Consider the following 18926-nt stretch of genomic DNA (forward strand, 5'->3'; position numbering starts at 1 on the left):
GTCTTGACAAAATAGTTACGAAATACAAGAAACCTATTTAAGAAATTAAAACTTGTTAATTTCATAAAAGGTTCAGCATTTTCTTTCAGAGGAAAGAGAAAAAGGCATTCAACGTATTAGCTCTAGCTGGGCCTTCCCTTTTTGTTACAACCCTAAACCTAACACAGGAGGAGGCAAGGCCTTACTTATTAGCAGATGCACCTTCTGTGTAAACCTCACCTCCACCGGGTGTCGGGCCCAGGTCGGAGCCTGGGAAAGGGGGTACACCCTGGGGCAGTCCTGTGACCTGCCATCCTGGTGCGGCATGGGGGTTCTCCAGGACTCAATGGATGTTAAACTTGGCCTTCCATTAGGCACGAAAGCCAGAGCTCTTCCGGCGCACTCCCTGACATGTCTGAGTCCCCAGTTCAGCAAAACAGGAGCTGTCAGCCCGCCAGGGAGGCGCTCTGCTCTCACACTTGAACTGTTTGGCAGCACGCGCTAGTGCTGAGAAGCTGGGTCAGTGAATGTGACTGGTGACGGCGCCTGTACAGATCCCAGTAGCTGCATTCTGGCAGTTAGGGGGGAAGAATAAGAAAGGTCAGAAAGGAAGTTGTATGTTTAATTTTAGAGAACTGTCATTTTATAACCCAAATTTAGTGGAATTATTACCCCATCCCCCAAATCATGGCCTACCCATAATGCCAGCAGGAACGCGTGCTATTTTAAGAGATGATCTCGGATTTAATGAAATAAAGCAAGCATGTCATTTTACCACTTCTGAACCACTAGTGATGTGTTTACTTGAGTCCACCAGTGTGTCTTTTAAGTGAGGTGACTCGCACGTGTTCCTGACTGTGCACAAATGTCTTTAAGTGGAAGACCAGTGTTCAAAACCCCGGTTGGTAAATGTGAGTGTGACATTTCATACCCGGGTAATGGCGCAGACTTCTGCACAAGTGTGCCCTGTGGGGAGGTGAGTGTGGCTGGAGATGAGTGGTAGCACCTTTGTATTCTGTTATTTCCCCACTTCTCTGCCCTCGAAAGAAGAGGGCCTGGAGGCAAGTGAATGGGAAACAGGTGCCCAAAGACAGGACAGAAACGAAACTGGCCTCTAGGTGGTGCCTGAAAGCAGTTCAGGGAAGCCGGGCATCCTCCAGGGTGAACCAGGAGCTGGCTGAACCTCGGTGACCTGACCGCTGCTCACCTGCTCTACACCTCTGCAGGTGGCTCCCCGGGCCAATCCTAGTACAGTTCTCCCCTCCCCCGCCCTCACGTATTCCTCTCCCTTGAAAAAACTCTCAAGCTGGTAAAAAAGAAATAGTTCCATTGGCAGGAGGTCACACTGCATCTGCATAAGCGATATAACAGACTGGGAGAGAGTGTGCTACTAACAAGCTGTGGACTTGGGTCAGATGAAAACTCTGAGTACATATATGGGAATTTTTAGGTTTTATATTCTATTTATGTCTATAAATCATTCCAGTTAAAGTCAACAAACCAGAGGAGGGAAACACACTTGATCAAAGGGCTTCTGCCAATCACAGGTCGCTGTGCCACAAAGCCCTACTGTGACCCGTCCGCCTGCCTCTGCACCGTCTGCTCTGCTCTGTGCCCCGTGTCTCGTCCAGGCGAGATGGGGCAGGCTGGACCCGCAGGGGCTCGGCTCGGCGGTGGAATGTTTCCTAAGGGAATGGTTTCTCTGTTTGTTTTTGGTAAAGATTTTTGAAAGGCATTACAGCTGCTACGTTTGATATCAAATACTAATGTGTAATTCCAGTTAAAACGTTTGTTATCAGTAAAAACGAAGACCGCTCTCCCTGTGTAATTATAGTCAAATGTGATTCCACACAAACAGCCTACCCACATGCACATGCTCACTCAAAAGGAAACCTATGGATGCAAGCCGGTTTTAACATATACTTTTTTTTTATTAAATATGTAAAAAGATAACCGCAAGTCAAGTTATTCACATATTCAGAGACAAAAAGCTATTCTATCATGCGACAATTGGTGGGTAATGTAAAATGAATGTGATACATCTGAATAAGACCTTTTCATCTATGTCATTACTTATCTATATTTATAATTAACAATACATATGTTTACATTCCTTTCAGTTTACAAGTAATATATAACAAAAGCTTTATGGTGTACTATTTAGTAAAAGTAATTTGAATGCATATTAAACCTTAACGGAATAATGGAGATAGATACTCACCAGGGAAGGGAGTTATTCTCGGTTCCCTCCTGGAGTTTACTTCTCTCAGGTCAACAGGATGTTTGTCTTTTCCTGCTTTTCTGCTTAGAAGACAGGCTCCCTCTGCCCCTGCTCCCATCACTTCCTATCTGACACGAGTGGTGGGCGCTGTGCCCGCCACAGCAGGTGTGAGGGGACGCTAAGAGTGAAGTCGGCTTCTGAGAGGGAGGGGCAGGGCACACACCACGGGTCGCCCATCGCCCAGCATGGTGATGCATGACCGGCCGTGGAGGAAGGCGAGCCCCAGATGCTGAGGTGGGGGGGTAATGGGGTACCGCCACTGGGGAGAAAGGGGCAGGTCTGGCAAGTGAGACGCGGCCTGCACAGGAGCTGGGGTGCTGGTACATGTCTCCCGAGGTCTCAGTGCGGTCCCGTGTGAAGCAACACAGTGGCAGGTGTTTCAGACTCGGACAGAGAGCGGCATCTATAGCTCTTTTCTAATCGAACGAATAGCATGCTCCAAGACCTGGGCAGGGGAATGAAGTATGACGACTGGGGGACGTTATCTTTTCGAACTATCTGGCCAGTGTGTTTACAGCTGAGGAGGCTGGGGATTTAGGGAGAGCGGAGTGGGTGTCAGTGGTGCGGTGAGGCTTATGTAACTGTATCGTAAACACGAGCACCCAGCACTGGGTTTTCCTCAGCCGGCTGGGGCAGGCACGAAACTGAGTAGAAACCACTGACCTATAATCTTCATGGCGCCTCTTTATAAAAGCGATTTAAAACATGGAAACTCAGTGAGTGCAAGAGGTTTGGGGGAATATACCACTCAGCAGGATGCTGCGTAGAGCCCAACCGCCACCTGCAACCAGGGGCCGGGAGGTCACTGCTGAGAGTGGGCTTTCCAGCCCACGAGAAGGGAGCTGCCGCCGCAGCACAGAGCGAGCAGGAGAGAGAGGGAAGGGAAACCACACTCCACGGAAGAGCTGTCCAGTCCTGCCCAGTGTGTTGTAATCACGAGTCATCTTTTTCACATGTAACTCAATAAATACCACTTTGTTGCAAAAGATTTATTTTGAGAAGACTTCTTTTGGTGGAAAGCTTCAGTGTGAGGGTTTAGATTTAGTATTTCATCAATTAATAAAGAAATGTCAAAGCTTTATGATACATAATTCAGAAATTTATTTTAAGCTTTTCAGGTGAGAGGAAAGTGGGGTGGGCACACTTCTTTGTTTTTGTTGCACCTGCTGAGTCAAATAACAAGTGGAAGGTGAATCTAAAGTTAGACACCAAGTGAAGTGAATGCTCCGGGAAGGGATACCATCTGTCACAGGGGGGAAAAAGAATAAAGAGGGAAAGATTTGGAAAGATACTAAGCAAATGTGCAAATCTCATTTAAGAAAAAAAAAGGAATGCTTTTAATCCATCCATGTATCCTTGGTTTATGAACTGCCACGGCTTAGCAAAGGTCGATGACATGGAGGGCTGCCGTACTGAGGAGGGGAAATGCTTTATTCCAGAAGGTACTCAGGGTCATAGAATATTCTGTGCTGTCATTCCAGTGTCAACACTAGACCTCAGGACCACAATGCCTCCTTGGAATTAGCCTCCTGCCCATCAGGCCGTCCCTCCCAGCAGGCGTGCGGCTCACTGCGGGCCCCACCCCTCGCTGCGCCCCTGCAGTCGTTCCAGGTGGAGCTGCCCAGAGTGGTGGCGGGACTGGCGCAGAAACCCACCCTGGAGGCAGGGGACCTGGACCTACGCAGACCCCTCTGGACTGCAGGCAACTGATGACAGCTTCTTGGGGAGAGGGGCTGCCCACCAAGGAGGACCCTGAGAAAGAAAACAGCATGAGAACCTGGGTGCGGGTGGGGGGGACAAGCAGTTAGAGGGCCGAGTCGAGATAGTTTCTGAAGACGTTCACTCAAGGAAAACACCAACGACACGCTGTGTGGCTGTCTGACATGCTGATGTGTGCACACTGCCGGGCCCTGGCGCCCTAGTTCTGATGCCACTCTCTTTTTCCCTTTACGTTGTGAGCAGAGGCAGAAACTGACTCTGTGTTTTCCCCTATACAACAAGTCACTGTCATTATGGCTTTCATATCAAGTATCTCTTTCCCTTTGTTCCAATTTATTATTTTACCAAATTTATGTTCAAAAGGTTAGACTTGCAAACATCAAAGCACCACAAATGTATGTGACATCTAGTGACACTGGGTTGAGAAATGCCAATATAAATACCATATATCAAATTACCATTGTTTCACACCAGGATTAAAAAGGGGGTGTTGGTGGTGGTAGTGGGGTGGGGAGAGTTGCTCTGGAAAGAAACGAGAAGAGCAGAACCAATTTCACGCAGCCAAGTGGTGAAGTTGAAGGTATGTGACCCCATGATCTCTCAGGTAGGCCACCAAAAGGCCAACTGCTAAGTGTCTTGGCAAAGGAAATGGGACCGAGTGCAGTGGCTGGCGTATGTATGCGACAGTGCGTTGATGTTACCGGCAGACTGGGAACAACTGGTTTCTGTTGAGCTTGAGGCCACACGTGTTCTGATTCTCCAGAAGAAAAGTTCCCACGCAAAACGGAAGTGTCAAGAGCTGCCAGGGCGGGTCAGTACTCTTCTTGCTGCTGGGGCTGCTGTTCGTGCACTTGCTCCTCGGCTTCCGGCTCTTCCGGGTGGCCCTCCTGCAGGGCAGGGGACACGCGTTAGCTGAGACAGGTCACTGTGTCGGAGGCCCTGCGGCGCCCCAGGCCCCTCTTCCCTGCACAGCACGGCGTCTCCAGGCCATGGAGAACACAAGCTCGGGAACCACTCCACGCGGGGGCCACCCTACTCCCAGGAGCCGGCACACACAGAGTGGTGGATGCCTTCGCTTCCCCGCCCCATCAGAGGACGGATCATCCCGGGCACAGTCAGCAGGCTTTACGTGCCAAACTTCTCCTTCTGTTTTGGAAAGAAATCCTCACAGAACCTACTACACATTTTCCCACGTTTGCTAAAAGAGAAAACCGGACGCAGTGACTAAAGAGCATCACGAGACTCACAAGTGAATCTGCTGGGACCCATTCTTCCCACCTGGCAGCACGCCTGCTTGAAGCAGACCCCTTGTTATAACCTGTTACTCATCTGGGACAGGCTCAGGGCGAGAGCAGCAGCCGTGAGAGTGGTAAGGCAAGGAGAGGATACCCAGTGTCTCAGGGAAAGACCTGCTAAACACACTATTCAGTCTTCATGACTGATGATGTTTTAAAGTATTACTGCTGCTCGGTGTCTGCCCTCATTGCCTACACAGAGAGAATGGCTTTCTGAATCCAGATGGCAGCAAGTCGGGGGGTGTTTATACGGGGGGCCTGGTGGTGTGAAGAGAAGGTGAGTGCGGTCATCTAGGCAGACCCCCGAGAAGGCAGCCCAGGAGCTGAGAGCTCTCATCTAAGGCCACCCTGCTGCCAGTAGCTAGGAATTTGGTGGCCCACGTCAACCCTGACTTTGGAGATCACTTGACAGTGTTTCTTATATAAGGACTCCCTGTGGGGACAAGATGTGGCTCAAGGTTAGAATCAGGCTTTTCCTCCTGCTGGGCAGGCAGGGCTGGGAAGACTCAGTCCCGTGGGGGGGAGGGGCCTGACTCCCCGGCGGTGTCACGGACAGACAGCAGCCCCGCCCTCAGACTCACAGAGCTGCCTGCACCTCACTGGCTTTCGCGTCCAGCACGCTTGTGAAAATAACCACAGTTCACCTGGTGCTCGACAGACTACAAAGCACTCTGCACGCACAGACCATGGCGCCCGCTCCACTCGGGGAGGTGCAGACACGCTGCGAGGCAGCCTGTGGTTTCCCCGTCAGACCCGAGCACGCTGAGAGCCGTGTGCTGTGAGGCCGGCGCTGTGTCTGCGCCCTGACCGGCAGACTCTCAGGGCTTGCAGATCTACCGTCTGAGACGAGGATAACCAAGACAGAAGTTTAAAAAGAACATCTGGGGAAACTGAAAAAAGTGGTGGAGAATCCCCAAACCCCAGACAGTTTCTTATAGTTCAGGAAAATTTTGAAACTAGGATTTTAATCTTAATGGAGTAAACATTTGCCTGGTGTCAGCTGGAGTAAGACATAAAGTAAACTTGCCAGTGGCTTGTTCCAGTCTGTGGGAACACCAGCACACGTGCAACTCAGCTGCAGAGCCCCTGGAGCATCTGCAGGCCTCTGGGACACACAGGTGCAAACCCTCCTCCCAGCTTCAGCCTGGCAGGAGGAGAAGTTGAAACCCCGGCTGCCCTCTCGTCTTCTATGCCTTCTACAGTGCAGTGGGCACTGTGGGAGGTGAGGCCCCCCAGGCTCCCACTCCTGCTCCCCGCTGCTGGGACCTCTCCCTCCCTGCGCAGGCAGACTTGAGGGGACCTGCCTCCATCTCTGCCCTTTAACCCGCCCCTTCCCCTCCTTGCTTTTCTTGTGCCTCCACTGCACCTCACGTCTGCGTCTCCTCCGCACACTCGCTCCTGGTGGGCAGGCCCTCCCCACAGAGCAGGCTTTCCAGAGGTACTCCGCAACACAGGGGTGCCCCACAGAGCTGGTGTGCTCCGGCAGTAAGTAACCAAGACAACCAGCTATGAAATAAAAACAGACCACTGAGAGGCTTATGGAGATGCAAACAGCACCTGGGTCAATTCCTCCTCTAACCACACTCTGATCCTGTGTGAAGAACGAACCCTCACACACATTCTTACTGTGCCTCTGCTGGGACTACTGAAAGTCACTCGAGATTTGGCTGCATAAGCCTATTTTTCTGCATCGCCCACCCCACACCACCCATCCCTTCCCAGACTGATTCACGGCTGCGTGTCCCAGAGGCACGAGGCCAGTGGACCGCGATGACAATGCTGCTCCTCCCGCTGGGACTCTCAAAGGCCCTGGCTGAGTTGCCATGCTCCCTGAGGTCCCAGGGCAGTGTCCTAGGGCACACGGGTCACGGCACTGTGACCGCGGCGTCACTCCGGGGGCTCCTCACACTTACGTGCTCGTCTGAGGCATAGAGGACTTCCATGAGCCGCTGCACGAGGTCATCGTTCTCCTGCCCCTGCTCTTGGCAGAGCAGCTCGATCTCTCTCAACTTCCCGAAGTAGAAATCCCGTTCCTTCTCCACGCCCTCGAGAGCAAGTTTTAACGAATGTACCTGCAAGGGGGTGAGGGGGAGGAGAAAACCCCCAGATACATATAAGAAACAAGCAACCAACTAAGCCTGTGCAGAAAGACCCAAACACGAACAGACAGACGTGCAAAATGTAGCCGATGTCCAAGTCCCGGGAGCAACAAGGGGCTGTTGTTCGGAGCTTGAGCCTGGGCCAAACGTCCAGCCTCAGCAGCACGCTAGTCATTCCCCTCAGCCGACTGCGTGTTTATAACCAGGGTCAGAGGGACCGTTCTGCTGGACGCAGAGCAGCGGGCTGAGTAAGCTTCCCTCTCCTGCTAACACGGGCCAGACACATCTTCCTCCTGGCCTGCCCATCCTCCGCAGGGAGGGAGCTGGCGGCCTGAGCGGAGGGGTCACAGGGAGAGGAGAGAGGCTGTCCCCGTGGTTACTTCAGATGTGTTTTGAGGATGCTTCTGGCTCCACATCACCTGCACTGAGTCACCCTTAGTTTCAGACGCCTTCAGAGACATTGCTGGGCCAAACTGGACACATGCTCTCTACTGCGAAACTGGATCCTGACTACACAAGGAAAACTGGGGGAGAGATGGAAAACCTGGCTGAGGAGCACTTAATTTCTCCAGGTCTGGCTCTGCGGAAGACTCTCACTGGAAAGGCAGGAAGAGGTGGAAGCTCCATTCCCTCAGCAAAATAGCCCTCTGCCCTGTTCCCGGCCTGTGCTGCTGCTTCGAGGACCTTCCTGGGCCACACAGCCTCGCCCGGTGGTTACAGACACAGTGCGGCAGAGGGAGGGAGCAACGGTGAGGCAGAGCCCGACAGCGCTGTCACCTGGGCTGAAGGACGCCAAAGTGGGTGGACCCATCTGGGCTCGGCTCCCAGGCAGCGACACGCAGGCCCCAGCGATTACTTGTTCCTGCTCTCTGAGACTCCTGTGATTTTTCTTTTACCCTTCATGCATTTTATATTTATGCAGAGAATATTCTTTGGCAGGTAAATGAAGTCTTTCATGGCCCTCTGCAGGTGAAATCTTTTTCAGTATATGAAAAACCATCCTTTGACAGAATCTCCAAGAATTACCTTTGGGGTGGAAATTGTTCTTCTCTTCCTAGTAACTGTGGGCCTCTGTGCCTGCTGTGTACCTGCCTGGAGTCGGCGCTGAGCACAGGCAGGACGCAGCCGCTCTCACACACACCTGGCAAACCCACACCCGTCCTGTAAGACGCGGGGGCACGGAGTTCCCCTCTCGGATGCCCACAGAACTGTGCAGTAGGTAAATAGCAGGGTGTCCGTTTGCTAACGTTTAACTCTGATTTCTCATAATACTATTATTGTCTGGATATTGGTAAAAACTGAAGGCCACCAGCAGCCTCAATTCCAGAAAAAAGAAACCTGCCTTTATTCTAGAAATCCTTTCTTGCTTTCACACAAACCACCCCCTCCTCGGGCTTGGCCACAGAAGCCATGGGAGGCCTGCAGTGGTGCCGGCAGGCGGATCTGCAGCAGTTTAGGTGTCTGCCCGCTCCCCCTCCATAGGCAGGAAGGGTCTCTGGACACATCTGAAGGTAAACTAGGTTCGTCTGTCTCTCCAGCATGCTTCAGCTGCAGGACGAGCAAAGAGCTGAGGCTTTTGCAGAGAGACCTGGCCTAAGCCAGTCTTTGGTGGTGTTCCAGACGCATCAGGTAACAGATGCGCAGCTATAAACATCCCCTAGTGAAAACCAACAGGAGCTAAATTGTATGATGAAAGATCGATTGGCAACCGAAGTCTGTGCTCACAGTCCCCCTCATAAGGACTGATGCCTCTCTCCTCGCTTACATATCACAGCAGAAGCCTGCCTGGTGGAGGGGATGCTGGGGATGGAGCCTCGAGAAAGTCAAAGGGAAGAGAGAGAAGGAAAAGTTATTTTCCCACATCCCCTCACTGTGGGGCTACATCCCCTGAACACGCAGGGACTCCACCCCACTGCCTGGTGGCTAACTCGTTCTCCGGAAATGGACCCGACTTGCTCTAGTGATGCCTTTTGATTTCTATCATTGGAATTGTCTAACACAGTGGCACTTTATAGTGTGCCATGGGACACTGCCTGAATAAAGGCACGGGGCCAAGTCAACGAGAATTCTTAAAGTTTATGGCACTTGTCACTTTCTCTGTTACGACTGTAATTCACTCCTCGGCCTGGGCGTTTTCACTCCGCCATTCCTTGCCCTCGTGTCCTCACTTCTCACACAGCGATGCCTGTGTGGCTCCCGACTGGTTTCAGGGGGCACCCTGCAGGCTTCAAGGACAGAATGTGGGTGACAGTAACAGTTAACCACAGAAACGGCCGGGAGAAAGAGCTCACTGAGTAGTTGTTGAATGAACACCTGAAATTTAGGGTGTGTATGACCTCAGCGGGGGGCGCAGGCACACCCCTCCTCTGACTGAATGAGTCAGGGGCAGGCGCGGGAGGGAAGCCTTTTGGAAGTAAGGAAAGAGTTACCACAAGGAGGAGGAAGACCACTGGGGTGTCCCTCTCTTTTCTCACTGTCTTCTCTAGAGTGGCATTTTGGATGGCAGGACAAGGCCTGGGTCCCCTGGGGATGTGGGGCTCTTTGACTAGAGGGTAGTGGAGCCGCTGGCTAAGGGGTAAGGGAGAGGGGCAGGAAGGAGGAGGGTTTCCATGTGGTCACACTCTGGGTTGGAGGGCTGGGAACCTGGGTGTGGTGATCAAGATATCACAAGAATGGGAGTTCCTAAGGATAAATGGGCTGTAGATCTACAGTGTTACAGCCCCACGCCTGATGCTCTGTGTGTCTAACCGCATCTGCCGCAGCCAAGGCAGGTGGCCCAAGGCTCGCTGTGGCCGTCAGAACTGCCTTTCGTCCCAGCATGAGGAGCCATTACTGGAGAGTCGCTTCGGGCTCAAACTGGGACTCAGCAGGTAAGGTGAACCTTCCGCAGTTTCCAAATCAAAGTCCTGCCCACTGATGACTTGTAGTTTTGCCATTTTCATCAAGGTGATCAGAATTGTAAAGAAACACCGTAGTTGAGCAACTGCCTGCTTTTAAACTAGGTTCATGTTTGCAAATATACAATTATCTCAAAAACCACTTCCAGACTCTTGCTGGCTCATCAAGAATCAGATCAATCACTGGGAATGGCCAGTGAGAGGCTGGGAAGAGCCTGAGGACCTCTAATAAAGGCTCCTCTCCCAGCGGTGGGAGGAGCCAGGATGAAAGACCCTCCTCCTAAGTCAGGTGTGGGGTGCAAGGCTTTTGCAGCAGGTCCATCCCTACCAATTACGTTTTCACTTTTAAACTGTTTAACATCTGAACTCGAACTTGAGAGAGCTCTCGATTTCCTGATCTCAGCTCAGGCCTAGCGACCATTTAAACGTTTTTGTCTGAATATGGGAAAAATATTTTATTTGAAATAAAGTTCTAACCCCTACCTCACAGGGGAAAAAAAAAACCTATGTATAGTTTTCGTGTGACTTAATATAGACAAAATTAGCTATTGTTAGCTAGAACGCATAGCTAAGCGTTTACACAGAAAATTTCAAAGGCAACACAGCTAGATTTATTGTAATCACGAGGAATATTGCTGTATTTTGCTGTGTATAATGTGCACTTTTTGCCCAAACTTTTGAGAGAAACATAAGGATGCACGTCATACATGGGTAGTACTAATTCCGTATCTATATAAATGTTTTTAATTCTTTTTAAAATTTCTTGTATGGTAACATATTAAAAGATAAATGCTAAAATTCCTTTGTAATACAAAAAACAAGTATCTAAATATAAATAAATAAAAAATGAATAAAAAAGTAAAAACGAAAGATTTTTTGTCCTGAAAGTTTTTGGCAAAAAATGTGTGTGCGCATTACACAGCAAAATACAGTAGACAGAAAGCAAGTTCTTCTCAGACGCTGGGGACTTTCTGATCACCCAGTACTGGGTGCAGGGCTCCTGTGGTAACAGATTTCAGCTACTGTGGGAAGTGTTGGAGTTTTTGCATTTGATTGCGTCATCACCTACCCTGTGCAACTGCTGTCTGAAGTTCAATGAGGGCAGGGGAGGTCTCTTTCTCGCTACCATTATATGATTAGCATCAAGCCCAGTGTCTGTCCCAAAGTACGAGCCTAACAAGCAGCTGCTGAAGAAAAGGAAGGAAGACTAACCTAAAGCCTGTAACACCATCTAAACTGGCCAGAAGTGGACAGACAGGCCACTGTCCAGACTGGAGCTCACTAAAGGCACTCAGGTGTGGGGAGGGGGAGGCTGGCCTACAAGCCTACATTTACCTGGGGCTGAGTCATTTGTCCTTCTGTCTTAACGTAGCTTCGAGATTTGTGACTGACATCTTCATTCATAATAAGCCACTGATTTTACCTGCTTGAACGATTCCTTATATTTGTGCTTGCTTGCAACCACTGCTTCTGCTTCGCCTCCCCCTCCCCCCCCGCAGAGTTATCCCAGGCCTCCAGGAGTTTGCTCCCTCTCCCCTCACACTTGTCACTGCTCCCAGACACAGGGCCAGGGGCGAGGAGTTACCTGTTCATTAAGCTGTATGACCTGTGTTTCCAAATCTTTATCAGATTTGGATGCTGAACCGCTGGATGAAGCCCTTTTGGCTGATGAGGGACGAGAAGGTGTGGATCCTGGTTTAGCTGCTGGGCTTGATTTAGCTGCACCTGAAAGTAGGCAGGATAAATTATAAATAATGGCAACATCAGAAATGCTTTTTAGACATAGAGCAAATCGATGGTGCAGAAGGGGTCCGCTCAAGTGTGTGAGAGAGACGGCCAGCGGTCCCTCCCGTCGCAGAAGTAGAAGTACATGCAGAAAGAGCACACGATAAAGTGCCGGTGTCATCTTGGGAAATTTATTTAACCTTTCTGAGCACTGTTTTTCTTCCCCTTCAAGTACCACGAGATTAATGCAGTTGTCCTTTCTCCCTCCAGAGAGAGAAGAGTAACAGGCACAAAGGGATTTTAAGTTTCTTCTAAGAGGAAAGGTCTTTAGGTCAGCTTAAAGCAGCACCACAGTTGAATTTCTAATGGACAAGAAAAAACACCTTATACTAGATTAATACTTTAGAAGAAATGTTAATACAAATGTTTTTTCTTTTAAAATATATTTCCTGGCTTTGGTCGCTGAAGGAGCCTGGGAACAATGACATCTCCGTAGCTGCGTGCGTGCCTGGTGCCCAAGTCCTGGCTTCTCCATCTCGTCCTGCAATAAAAGGGTTACTTGAGAAATGGCTGATTCCAGGGTGGGGCAGGGGAAGTGCAAGGTCAGCCTGGAACATTGTGTGTGTGTGAAAGCAAGGGTGTGTGTAAGGACTGGTGTCAAAGGACACAGGGGCCAGGCTGAAGGGGCGCCCGACAGGCCACATCTGGGACGGTTTGCGCATCAAAAGGAAAAAAGGCTGTAATGCAGTGTGAGACACTGATTAAACGTCTAGTCCATAATTATTGGGGAGGGGGAAGGGATGGACACAAAGATCTCTACAGAACACTGACAGTAGCAGAAATGTTAAGACTAGAAAAATCATACTTCTGCAACACTCTGATTCAGGAAGGTTTATTGATGGACCCTCAAACACTGAGATGTTTTGGGGAACTAAGAAATCCATGTGTCAAGGTATTACCCTATAAATTACTTATTATAGAGGGAAAAAAGATACTCCTTTACAATGGGGAGATCTGGGGATGAGCGCTCTAGCCTAGTGATTCAACAGCACTGCTAATAACGCTGTAAGTTTTTTTTAAAAGCCACTGATTTGAGGTAAGACCTCACCTACCGGGAGCTTGGCTCATGATAAGCTCTCTCGGTATCTACCACACGGCACAGACATAGAAAGTGACCTCAGCAGCCAGAACAGAAGGTACCAGGTATATGCAATGAAGCTGATGCACTTCACAGATTAAGAAATTCAGGATCATTCCTGGGGGCCCACCATTCCATCTTAATTCTGAACACAGTTCTGATCAGGTGGCATCTCAGTCTGGCGGAGCTGCTCCCCCTGGGCGCTCCCAGTGGCCCAACTCTCCACCGCCCCCCAACACTCTGCTTCCCCTAGAAGGCTCTTGGAGGGCAAGGGACATGTCCCATTCAGCTTTGCATCACCAGTGCTGACCACAGGGTTTGGCTGAACATATATTTATTTATTGAGGGAACAAATATTTGATTAAATACATGAATAAGTAAATAGAACCATGGTTAGATGGTTTACAGTTTTGCAGTTTATTTCCAACTTTGCAGTTTATCCGTACCCACAAATTAGAAAGAGGCAAGTGCTACAAAGGCTAAGTGTGCTGACAGCAGTGCTCAAATTTCAAACACTCTTAATTACAATGTAGGAAACAGGACGACTGTAAAGTGTAGATTTGTATGTCTGTATGGTGCCCAGAGTCATTAGTTACAGAAGCAAAGTCATACATACCCTCAAGGAGCGTCAACAGCATCCTACCCTGATGTATTTTAGAATAAGAATGATTCACTTGGGAGGGACTTAAAACAGTTTCGAGTATTCAAAGGGTAACTGTTCCGTGTAGAGAATGCCTATCTCACCCATGCAAGAAACATTCCTGAGGATTCTAGAGAGGGGCTGCTCTGCTTTCCTTGTGATTCGCACACGGGGGCCCTCTGTCTGTGGGGAAGCCCACAGAAAACAGTGCTGGGAGCTACGTCCAGGCCCACGGGCCAGGCTCTCCAGGTAAAGGGCAAGCCAGCAGCGAGAGAACAGCGTGGAGCGTGGCGGGAGAGGCAGGGCGAGAACATGCTGACCTGGCAAAGAGCCTTCTCTATGGGAAACCAGCAGCCTGCCTAGCTGGGGAAGCTGCTTTTGAAAAATCAAGTTACTTCAGACCTTTTTGTAAGCAATATGTCATACTTTAATATAAAGAATGCCCACAGAAAGCAGATCAAAGACTGTATGATCAATGCGTCTTATTTACTAAAGACATACTAATGAAGTGCCTACTGTGAGCCATGCCATGGACTTGGAGATGCCCGCTCTCCAGGAGCTCAGGGCCTAGTAGGAGGTTCAGGCATCTAAGCAGCCATGGCTCTGGTCAGTGTTCTCAGGGACAAGAAATGTTCTGGACTGCATGGCCAGAGCGTGCGATTTGGGTTACATTCTGCCTGCCCTCTGCCCCTGCTTTGAACGACTAAGTCTACTATACCCTGGACCTCGGATGCCACTGCTCTGGGAGGCCACGGCATCCGGAACCCCCTCCACACAGCACCCACCAGTGGCCACGGTGTACAGTACTGCCCCATCCATGGTTCTGCTTGCTGCACTTCCAGGTACCCACAGTCAACCGCTGCCGGAAATACTCAATAGAAAATTCCAGAAACAAACAATTTATAAGTTTTAAATTGCATGCTAAGTAGCACAATGAAGTCTTGTGCCGTCCCACCCATCCCTCCTGGGACGTGACTCATTCCTTTGTGTAGTATCCACGCTGCATCCACTTCCCACCTGTGAGTCACTGAGTAGCCACCTTGGTTATCAGACAGATTGTGGCGGGACCTATGTTCAAGTAACCCTTATTTTACTTAATAATGCCACAGTCACATAACTTTTATCATGGTATATTAATTGCTCTATTTTATATTTAGTTATTAATCTCTTACTGGGCCTAATCTAGGAATTAAACTTTATCATTGGTATGCACGGATAGGGAAGACACAGTATATATGGGGGTCAGTGCTCTCCGTGGTTTCAGGCATCCCCTGGGGGGTCCTGGAATGTTCCCCCAGATGAAAGGGACTGCTTTAGTTACTTGTTTAATGCCTGCTTCTCCTGTTGTTAGGCAAACTCTACAAGGTAGGAGTTGCATCTGTTTTGTTTACTGCTTTATGTTCCCATGCCAATCACAGTGCCTGACCCAGAGGAGGTACTTAAAAAAGCCATTGTAATTCCCAAAACAGCTCCTAGGAGAGGCATCTATCCAGGGTAAGGCTTCCAGGGGATGCTGGAGGAGCTGACAACGACATCAAAGCCACTGCCAGAAGAGCCAGCAATACACACAGGAAACCGAACAGCAATCATCAGCCTCTCAGAGAGAGAGAGAGAGAGAGAGAGATCCCTCACTTGGCTTCCTTTCAAGGTCACCTTCCATTATTACTTAGGCCCTTTAGCTATGGAATCAGCACAAGAGTTCAAGTGGGTAAATTCAACCAGTGAATGGTTAACTCTGAGTAGGAAGGAGCAAGGTGGTTTGGGCCAGGCTGTCCAAGCTCTGCCATGTTCATGGTCTCTTCTGAAGGAAACAGCCCTGCAGAAGGGACTTCCCTTGGGACCACGTGACAACCCCCCCCCCCCCCCGCCCCCCGGGCCATCCTCTGCCAGCACATCAGCAACTATGAGGTGGCTGGTTGTAACAACAGAACCGGGTTCATCAGACATACGTCTGTTCTTACACTTCCTGCCTGATCCAGCCTCATGTGAACTGTAAGAAAAACATCTACGGAATAGAATAGAAGCTGATTACTTGTAAGTAAACAGGGCTACCAGGAATTATATTTTCAGGACACCATCAAATGTGGCTTGGAAAAAAAAAAGCTGAAATGCCTGATAAGAAGCAAAAGCAGAAGGGGTCAAGGCAAGCCGGAGCCCTGTGCAAGGCCAGTTACGGGGGAGGGAAACCATAAATAAGCAGAGGAAGCTGGCCGGGAGAGGAACAGAGGGCCCGGCGGCATGCTCCCGGGCCTCACAGCGAGGCTGGAGCTGCTGCAGTAATGACGGCTGTTACCGCTGTCCCAGTTCCAAACGTGCAGCCTCACAGATGACCCGTTTTTTCCTTGAGGAAACAACATCCCTTGCTACTGACAGAGCCTGGCTCAAAGATGCTCATGGAGGTCTGTTTTGCCTGTTCCCTGGATTCTGTGACGGCTGGGGCTCAGAGCCGGCTCTTCCACCCTGGCACACCCAAGACAGCTGCGGGTCAGCCTGGGATGGCAGAGGTGAAGGCAGTGAGCAGCGGACTTGGCGTCCTCTGCTGTGGGCAGGGCAGGGCTGGTGGAGAAGAGTGTACTCAAAGACCACCTCCTGCCCCACCCCACACAGTTCCTGACTGGGTGGGTGCAGGCTGAGGAAAGCAAGGAGTGGAAAACAAATCTGGGAAATGTAATAATAGATCCATTACGTAGTTAGCATTTGAAATTTAAGATTAGAGGGGTTTTGAAATTCTGATCAAGTTGTTTGGAAAGAAACTGATAACAGAGGGAAACAAACATTTGATGAATGAGGATATGAGAGATTAGCACTAGTAAGGGTGCGTTTACACCTTCTAATGAATAAATGGGAAGAAATCAAAGAAGGAAAGAGACATGGGGTTGATCTTAGTATCTTCAGAAGTTTAGAGCTTTAAAAAAGATACAATTAACGGTTCAACTAAAAAGCTCATTTTCAAAAGAATGTAAAGTGAGCTCTCTTCACACCATCACCAGCTGTACCTTGGTGTGGAAGTAACCCACCCCCCACAGCTAGAATGTGACTAACACACATGAAGAAATGCTAGACACTGACACTTATAAAAACAAAGATGAAATAATTTCTTCATTATGTTTAATGATTTCGTGGTTTTTTAGAATAAATAATAGAAAATACCCTGCAATATATCACCCTCATTAGGCAGTTAAGAACTATGTTTTTATTTATTTGCTTTAAAAATCTTATTGTCTTTTTTCAAACAACCATTCTCCAAAGTGTGCTGAGCTTTTGGGGGTGCCAAATATTCCTTTCCCACTTACCTGGGCCACGGCATTAAGGGCATTACCAGAAACCTGTGCAGCGATCAATATTGGTATTTTCAACCCGGATACAACACAACACTTTTGTGTAAGCTACTGTTTGCACTGCAACTTGTAAAGTGACCCAATAATGTCCTTGATCCTGGTGTTAGCCACTGGGGTCCTCAAAAGCGCCTCCCCGCCTCCTAAAGTGCCCCCACGTCCATCTGTGGTTTCACTCTGCCTTCCCACGCCTCCCGGCTCAGTGATGCCGATGGGAAAAACATTTGCATAATGCCTTTTGAAGACAGTGCAGCTACTTTGGCTACAATACAGATACAGATTTTTTTCTTGCAGCCATCAAACATTTCAATTTTTTTTCAAGCTGCATTTGATGATGCCCTGAAAACATAATTAATGGTAACACTGTTTTACAAGAATCCCTTCTCCCTGAAGCTTTTCTCTCCCTCTCGAATCTTTCCTTTCAAAACAAGTTTCAGAAGCAGAAAAACAGACATAAATTCTGCACGAGTCCCTGTAATTCTCTGACTTTACCCACTGGATATGGACATGATTTATAATGCTAGTCTTTGAGTGTTGTGTCTTAATTAATGCCTCCAAGATTTGGGGTATAAATATGAGATTCTAAGACATTTCAACTGTAGTAAAAAACAAAGAGTGGCCTGATTCATTGCCTTAGTGAAGCCAGAGCATCACTGTGTCTAATGTCGATAATTAGTAGCTTGCGTAATGTCTATGGAAAATGCTACAACGTTTTGGGCATATGAGGCCCAATGAATTCAGAATGATGAAGCAAATAAAAGCATTGTACTTGGCTTATCCTTTGTGGCCAGGGCTCTGATGGAATTCAGAAATTCTTCTCACATAATCTGCTGTATTCCGTCTGCCAAAATCGTAAACAGAAGAGCTAAAAATATGACATTAATACTGTTGACAAGAACCACAGAGCCATTAAAAACATTTGCACGCACACACACACACACTCAGGAAGCAAGCACACACTCTTTTAATCAGCCCCTACTTTGAGAGAATATTCCCTTCACCCTTGGGTCTTCACTCAATTCAAAACCCTCTCAAACCCCAGAGAGGCAGGGCATGAGCAAAATGGCTAAGGGCAAAGAAAGTACGAACTTCAAGTCATGAAATAAGTCCTGGGAACGTATCATACGGCATGGTGACTGGAGTTAATAAGACTATATTGCATATGTGAAAGTAGCTCTTAGAAGTACTCATCAAAAGAAAAAAACTGTCACTATGTGTGGTGATGAACATTAACTAGACTTATGCGATGATCAGTTTGCAATACATACAAATACCGAATCACTGAGTGGCACACCTGAAATATATGTCAATTATATCTCAATAAAAACAAAACCCCACAGAACAACTGAAGTGCGGCAGAAAATGCATCGCATTGACTTTGATTAGCTGTTTGTGGATAGATCTGACGTTAGTTCCTTGTCCTCTTTCCCTTGGCAGATAGAGTTTATTTTTTTAGCTGAGATAACGGGCACTGTTGAATAGAGAAGTATAAAAAGCCAGCTCTGGGGGAAAGGGCCCGGGGCTGGACCGATGAGGAGGGGAATTCCCACGGGAAGAGGGTCTTCGGGGTGACCACAAGGACACCAGAGTTGTTGCGCTGCGACACGCCCGACAGCCCCCACCCAGTTCTGACCACTGAGAATTCAAGATCTAGTCCTTCCCAGTGGAAGTGGCCCCGCTCCTTCGCTTTGTGGGGGCGAGGAGGGGGAGCACCTGGTGGCCAGTCCAAATGGAACCTGAATGGGACCCCACGGTGCCCTGCTTCATGAGACCATGAAGAGGCTGGCTCTTTCATGCTGAAATTAGTCTGCAGCCCTC

The 18926-nt window shown here is 49.0% G+C and overlaps 1 protein-coding gene across 4 annotated transcripts in view; it reads right to left on the reverse strand.

Annotated features, from left to right (window-relative positions):
• Nucleotides 1-1889: 1889 nt before the first annotated feature.
• MAPRE2 (microtubule associated protein RP/EB family member 2) overlaps nt 1890-18926 on the reverse strand; it is a 140706-nt gene continuing 123669 nt past the window's right edge. For all 4 annotated transcript variants that reach the window (XM_028523884.2, XM_036009158.1, XM_028523883.2 and 1 more), the window contains 3 exons: nt 11856-11995; nt 7188-7346; nt 1890-4866 (listed from right to left, as the gene is read on the reverse strand). In XM_028523884.2, coding sequence (XP_028379685.1) covers nt 4792-4866; nt 7188-7346; nt 11856-11995 — 374 coding nt within the window. In that variant the 3' untranslated portion in view covers nt 1890-4791. The remainder of the gene's footprint in view (nt 4867-7187; nt 7347-11855; nt 11996-18926) is intronic.

The sequence above is a fragment of the Phyllostomus discolor genome, chromosome 9, assembly GCF_004126475.2.
Source record: "Phyllostomus discolor isolate MPI-MPIP mPhyDis1 chromosome 9, mPhyDis1.pri.v3, whole genome shotgun sequence".
Classification (NCBI taxonomy): Eukaryota; Metazoa; Chordata; class Mammalia; order Chiroptera; family Phyllostomidae; genus Phyllostomus; species Phyllostomus discolor.